The 7428-nt window shown below is 47.9% G+C and overlaps 1 protein-coding gene across 1 annotated transcript; it reads right to left on the bottom strand.

Moving 5' to 3' along the window:
* Positions 1-3017: 3017 nt before the first annotated feature.
* Positions 3018-3886, bottom strand: LOC125529726. The gene has a single exon (XM_048694150.1). The coding sequence runs from the start codon at positions 3884-3886 to the stop codon at positions 3167-3169; it is 720 nt and encodes a 239-aa protein (XP_048550107.1). The 3' UTR covers positions 3018-3166.
* Between the last annotated feature and the right edge of the window lie 3542 nt (positions 3887-7428).

Genomic DNA, 7428 nt, shown 5'->3' with positions numbered 1-7428 from the left:
AATCAAATGACAACTCATGTCTATGGTTAGGAAACATAACCATCTTTGATCAACGAGCTAGTCAAGTAGAGGAATACTAGTGACACTCTGTTTGTCTATGTATTCACACATGTATTATGTTTCCAGTTAATACAATTCTAGCATGAATAATAAACATTTATCATGATATAAGGAAATAAATAATAACTTTATTATTGCCTCTAGGGCATATTTCCTTCACCTATCTCATCAACATTCAGCCATCAACTGCTCTACAGGGTGGTATTCCTCTGGAGTGTCTCTCTGGTCGCTCTCCTGACTACTCAGCTCTCCGTATGTTCGGATGTGTGTGCTACGTTCTTCTTGCCCCCCGAGAACGCACCAAACTGACTGCTCAGTCGGTTGAGTGTGTTTTCCTTGGCTACAGTGATGAGCACAAGGGCTATCGATGTTGGGATCCTGTGGGCCGTCGCTTGCGTATCTCGCGTGATGTGACTTTTGATGAGTCTCATTCTTACTACCCACGTCCTTCTTCCTCGAGTTTCTCTGTGGACGACCTTTCTTTCCTTCTCCTTCCCGATACATCCCGCTATGTGCCTCATATGTCACCTCTTCCTCTGGCACCTCTCATTCCTTCTCATTCACCACCGACCCCATCTTCTCCACCCTCCTCCTCCACCTCTCCACCATCATCTCCAGTCCGTCGCCCTCTCTAACCATTCCCTCTCCACTATACTCGTCGCCCATACTGCGGATGTCTCCCCTGATGAGCCTTACACCTCTGGTGCTCATCCCTTCACGTCTCCCCTGGTTCACAATCTCCGTGCTCGGCCTCGCCCCTGCCTGATCGCTACTCCCATGCTCGGTACGGTCTCTCTGCCATTGCTGAGCCCACTTCCTATCGGACTGCAATGACTCAGCCTGAATGGCAGCTTGCGATGGCCGAAGAGCTTGCTGCCCTTGAGCGCTCTACACTTGGGATCTGGTTCCCCTCCCTTCCGGTGTTCGTCCCATCACCTGCAAGTGGGTCTACAAGGTTAAGACTTGCTCCGATGGTTCTCTTGAGCGCTACAAAGCTCGTCTTGTGGCCCGTAGTTTCCAGCAGGAGCAGGGACGCGATTATGATGAGACATTCGCTCCTGTGGCCCACATGACCACTGTCCGCACTCTTCTTGTAGTGGCTTATGTTCGTCAGTGGTCTATCTCTCAACTTGATGTCCAGAACGCCTTTCTCAATGGTGAGTTGCGTGAGGAGGTTTATATGCAGCCACCACCGGGGTACTATGCTCCTGATGGTATGGTCTGTAGGCTTCGCCGCTCCCTCTATGGTCTTAAACAGGCCCCTCGTGCCTGGTTTGAGTGCTTCGCCTCTGTGGTTACTGCCGCTGGTTTCTTGCCCAGTGACCATGACCCCGCGCTATTTGTCCACACGTCTTCTCGTGGTCGGACTCTTCTCCTTCTCTATGTTTATGACATGATCATTATTGGTGACGACTCTGTGTACATTGCCTTTGTTAAGGCTCGTCTTCGAGACCAGTTCCTCATGACTGATCTTGGTCCTCTTCGCTATTTTCTTGGGATTGAGATCTCGTTGACCTCTGATGGCTTCTACATCTCCCAAGAAAAATATATTCAGGATCTTCTTGCTCGCACTGCTCTTGGTGATGAGCGCACAGTTGTGACTCCTATGGAGCTCAACGTTCAGCTTCGTGCCTCTGATGGTGACCCTCTTCCTAATCCCACTCGCTATCGTCACCTCGTTGGCAGCCTTGTCTATCTGGCTGTTACATGCCCTGACATCTCATATCCTGTCCACATCCTGGGTCAGTTTGTTTCAGCCCCCACCTCTGTCCACTATAGTCACCTCCTCCGTGTTCTACGATATCTTCGTGGCATGATCTCTCAGCGTCTTTTCTTTCCCCGCTCCAGCTCTCTTGAGCTCCAGGCCTACTCTGATGCTACCTGGACTAGTGATCCCTCTGATCGACGCTCGCTGTCTGCTTACTATGTCTTTCTTGGTGGCTCGCTTATTGCCTGGAAGACAAAGAAGCAGGCTGCAGTTTCTCGCTCGAGTACAGTGGCTGAGTTGCGAGCCATGGCTATGTTGACGGCTGAGGTGATCTGGTTACGATGGTTACTTGAGGATTTTGGTGTCTCTGCTACTACCTCAACTCCTCTCCTGTCCGACAGCACAGGTGCTCTCAGTATTACACGTGCCCCGGTGAAGCATGAGCTCACCAAGCACATCGGTGTGGATGCCCACTTTGTGCGTGCTGCTGTGCAGGATCAGACTCTCGCTCTTCACTATGTGCCCTCAGAGTTACAGTTGGCTGACTTCTTCACGAAGGCACAGACTCGAGCACAGCATGGGTTTTTCCTCTCCAAACTCAGTGTTATTGATCCACCATGAGTTTGAGGGGGGGTGTTAGATGTGTATAGTTCATTGTGTACATCCCCATTGTATAAGGGGTCTTTCTGCACTTTACCACATCTGTATATGTACTGGCCATTGGCCCTCAGTAAAGAGTAGTTGCTCATTCCTAACATTTTTTATATTAGCTGATGGCTCCACATAATTCTTGGCTCTGTAACCAGCATATGCCCGACATTCCATCAGATCGTCACCGGTGTCCAGCCTCTCTTAGCAGCCAACTGGATTGACGTTCTATCTTCATGGCACAGCTATTATTTTCGTATAGGAAATCCATTGGTGTTAGTTTGTTAAGTATTATGTGGAAAGGAGCAAAACAGTTTAGTGGCGGGGCAAGTTTTGATGTTCAGGTTTAATTATTCCAAGAGCAGGTAGAACTTGAGATGGATTTGGTTTTTCTTGGGCATGGATTTCAGTGCTGTACACCATGACATGTTTGCTATGGAGGTTGTGCATACTGCCAGACTGCACAACCAACCATGTGATGGGGGGCGATCTTACTAATTAATTGATAATTTTTGTGGTAATCACATCCTTAGCCCTTGCTAGCTTTGATTTGGCATACATAATGTACAAGGAGCAAGATCCACTAAGTGAGGTTGATATCAAAAGAAAGTATAAAGAGAACATTAAACATGAAATAGATCAAAACTTTGCCTTTTCTCTCTCTAATATTCTGTACATTTGTACTGTATACTGTATACATACTAGAAAACTGTATCAAGATTGACTAATCCTCAAAAAGGCGGATGCCAATCACAGGTCACTAAGAGTGATGTGGAGTATGTATGAGCTAAGAATGTTTAGGAGGGAAACTCTGCTCTGGACTAATTTCCTGAACAGATGTCCTGCTCCGTTCTCAAGATCTCTGATGCTGCACTCTAACTCCTGCAATTGCTCCTCCTCACAAACAACTGGCTTCTTCATCTTGTGAAATGCCTTGGAGATAAGAGACTGTTTGCGCATTTCAATTTGCTTTGACAAGAGGAGGACTGTGGATTCGAGCAGAGAGATAGAGACCTCTCTAGCCTTAGTCAATAGCATGACCATGCTGCAACCTTCAGAAGTAGCCTTCTTTGCCGTCTTCTTGAAAAGTTTCTTGTGAGACTGGATCTTGGCTTGAGAAGCTGCTTCATCTCCTTTTCTTAGTGCCACTTGCAGCTCTTGGATAATGGCTTTCATCTCGACGAAGATCTCTTGCATGGTGCTACAGAGATCTAGTAGCTCGAGAGAACCTTCCATTTCTCCATCCAACATCTTCCTCTCCTGGGCAGAGCATACTTGGTTGCTTGGTAGGCCAATGATTTCTTCAACACCATTGTAGATGTTTCCAAGCCTCATAAGACCCTCGCACATTGTGCCGATGGTAATGAAGGAAGAGATGCTTGCCTCCAGGCTCAGCAGCTCTTGTTCGACTTCCGTCTCACTGATGTGAGGCCTAGAAGGCAAACTTATCGATCTCAGGTGGAAAGCCATATCTGATTTTTGTTAGAATAAATCCGAGGCATACCGTCAATCATCCGAGGACCAAGCAATCACACGAGCACGACACCGAGATTTGTTAACGAGGTTCATCGATATGGCTACATCCCCGGGGCTTGACTACGGGTGCTCCTCCCCGTGACACCGTTATAATACCGCACCCGGTCGCCCTGGACACCGGCACATGCCGCCGGCTTCCCCTGCGTTCCGGTGCTATTATGTTGGCATAGGTTACATCGTGTGTCTACCCCCGGTATATAAGAGAGGCCTAGGATACAAATGGCCTAATAGGACACGACTCCACATCCTATGTAAACACAATACAACTCATAGTCCAACTGTAACCTACCTTGTACACTATATTCGACACAACTCCAACAAACTCCACCTTGACGAATATTCTCCACCACTCTGGATTTTTCCATGAGTCAAACTTCCATGTACATTGGACTTGAGCTTATCCCATGAGTACGGCTGCTACTCCATATGACTCCACCTGCAACTTGTAGTCCCTTCTTTTCTTGATCATTGTCAACACTCGAGCAAAATTAAGTTCCTCTTTACTCTAGTGTATGCTCCCAACTTCCAGAGCTTCGTTCAACGCATCACACACTGATCACTGACTTGCGTGAAAATGAACAACTCACATATTGGGTGTCACACATAAGTGTTACCCGAACTCAACATCACGACTCCTTTCTTAACCGCATGTCTGAAACTTGATGGAATTTCACCATTGCTTATAGTCATCCGAGTCAAATTCGCAGTTGTCTCACCACATGTATGACCACCAGAGCCCTGGCACATCTCCATGCCCCGTGCGCACCGCACGCCTCGCTGCTATTACCGCGTCGAGCCTCCGCTGTCCCGGTCGAGTCTCAAGGGTCGTGAAACCACACCACTCAACCCCCACTGTAGAGTACCACCGATCATCACCGACCGATGACGAGTTTCATGCTTCCATCAGACCCTTGGGCTCTAGTCCGAACTGCATGTCACTCGCTTTTCTCCCTTGCTGAATAGGCTTCGATTCCCTAGATCCTTACACCGTAGCCCCTCAATCCAGCTCCACCTTGAACATGACTCCATGGTAGATGATCAATCCACCCACGCGCCCCGTCTACTTCAAGCTCTCATGTGCACCGTCTTGAATCAACCCCGCGCCATAGTTTTATCCAAGCCACACAAGCACTCATGCCCGTGTCGCGTGTTTCCACGCCCAGAAGTCGGTCACCATCAGCATCACGCACCTATGTCGTCGTCGCTGATTCCACCATCGTCTTCTGTACCAACCGATTTGAGTCGATCCATCAGACTGTCCAGTCTAACCCAGCCGGACTTATTCGACTGCACGATATGCTCGAGACTCCACAAGCCTTGTACGCACATCACCAATCTGCTATCTTCATGGTAAAACCTCGTGTGCAATTAGCAACACTTCCAAAAGAAATTTTCACTAGCCTGGTAGTCTCCATGGGTGCATCAAACCTTTGCCTCCCGTAACCTTCAAAGCATCTTTTTCTTTATTGTGTTGTTGTCCATGCCACGTCAATACCATGTATAATGCAGATGTTTTTTCTTAGCCAAACAAATCTCGTGTACACCATGCATGCAGCAGCCCCGTCGCGACTTGAGTAGCCACACCTTGGCCCTTGCCGTATGCGCCCGTACAAGCCGACTGAGCCTACGCCTCGGCCTACAGGCCCACCTGGCGCTGCCTGCTCGGTCCGACTCGGCGAGAGACACGCGCGAGCGCCCCAGTGGGCCAGATGCTGCCGCCTGGCCATGCGCCCGCACACGCCTGCGCTAGCGAAGTGCCGCTCCGAGACGCGCGGTACTCCTGTCGCTCCACGATTTCGCCGCCGCCGCTTTCGATCGCCTGAACCGATCTAGCCGACGCCACAGACTCTAGCTGCAACATGATTTCGTCGATTTCGATTGCTATTCTTTCTCGGTCCCATCCAGCCGCAAACCAATAGCTTCCACGAGAGAAATTCCTCAAACCTACCAGCCCTATCTTCGATAATGAATTCTCACGACCGCCGTCTTTGCACCGAATCTGACACGATCCATCTTCTAAATCAACAACTCAGCCTCTTTCGAACCTTGCTCATGATACCACTTGTTAGAATAAATTCGAGGCATACCGTCAATCATTCGAGGACCAAATAATCACACGAATACGACACCGAGATTTGTTAACGAGGTTCACCGATATGGCTACATCCCCGGGGCTTGACTACGGGCGCTCCTCCCCGTGACACCGTCATAATACCGCACCCGGTCGCCCTGGACACCGGCACATGTCGCCGGCTTCCCCTGCATTCCGGTGCTATTATGTTGGCATAGGTTACATCGTGTGTCTACCCCCGCTATATAAGAGAGGCCTAAGATACAAGTGTCCTAATAGGACATGACTCTACATTCTATGTAAACACAATACAATTCATAGTCCAACTGTAACCTATCTTGTACACTATATTCGACACAACTCCAACAATCTTGAAGCTTTTCTCTGTATTGTGGGTGAAGAAAGGAGCTGAAGAAAAAGCGCCTTTTGGTTTGATGTGTCTACATTCTGCTGAGCCCTATATATACACAGAAGTATACAACCAGGAGTATTTGATTTCTGGACATGAAGAATCGTGCCATTTCATCCCCCAGATGCTGTCCCCTATAGCTCGAGATCTGGTAGCTGAATATCGATTACAAAAGCTAAAGTCGTCTCATGTTCAGTGCATCTCTTAGTGTGTTTGTTGTCCCCGAGATTTTTTTTTGGAAAAGGGGTGATTCCCCGGCCTCTGCATCAGAAAGATGCATACGGCCCTCTTATTAACCAAAAAAGTAGTGTCAACATGGTACCAAAGGTCTCAAAATAAAAGTACAGACAACTCACACAGAGCAAAAACAGGGGCTAGAAACACCAACTAGCCAAGAAAAAACGGCACAACCGGCTGGCTAAAAAAATAGATAGGAAATCTAAGCAATCATATTACATGACCGCCATCCAAACCGGTTGATAATATCCCGAGCTACCATCTCCCATCGGAAAGACCCAGTAACCAAATGCTCCCTGGCCTCCGTCTGAGTGAGTAACGACCACGAACGGATCAGTGCCGTAGTTTGGAATATGACCTGCAAAAAATGTATACATGATATTCTGTTAAAAACCAAATCATTTCTGCAAGTCCAGATAGTCCACAGCAAAGCACAAACTCCAACCCGAATGTGTCTCGCTAAGTTAGGCTCAATCCCATTAAGCCATGTCCCAAATAACGCATAAACAGAATTCGGTGGAGTAATACTAAAAGCAATGTGGATCGTCTGCCAAAGTACCTTGGCTAACGGGTAATCGAAAAAGAGATGTTTGATAGTCTCATCCCGATCACAGAAACTACACCTAGTAGGTCCTGTCCAATTACGCTTCAAAAGGTTGTCCTTAGTTAAAATAACTTGTTTATGGACAAACCACATAAACACTTTTATTTTCAAAGGAACTTTGACATCCCAAACATGCTTGGACGTAGGAATGGAGT

Source organism: Triticum urartu, unplaced genomic scaffold, assembly GCF_003073215.2.
Source record: "Triticum urartu cultivar G1812 unplaced genomic scaffold, Tu2.1 TuUngrouped_contig_5798, whole genome shotgun sequence".
Lineage (NCBI taxonomy): Eukaryota > Viridiplantae > Streptophyta > Magnoliopsida > Poales > Poaceae > Triticum > Triticum urartu.
Note: the sequence above shows the minus strand (reverse complement) of the source record. Positions and strands in the feature narration are given on the sequence as shown.

Coding starts and splice junctions, on each gene's coding strand:
- LOC125529726 (XM_048694150.1), bottom strand. CDS start 3,886: ATGGCTTTCCACCTGAGATCGATAAGTTTGCCTTCTAGGCCTCACATC.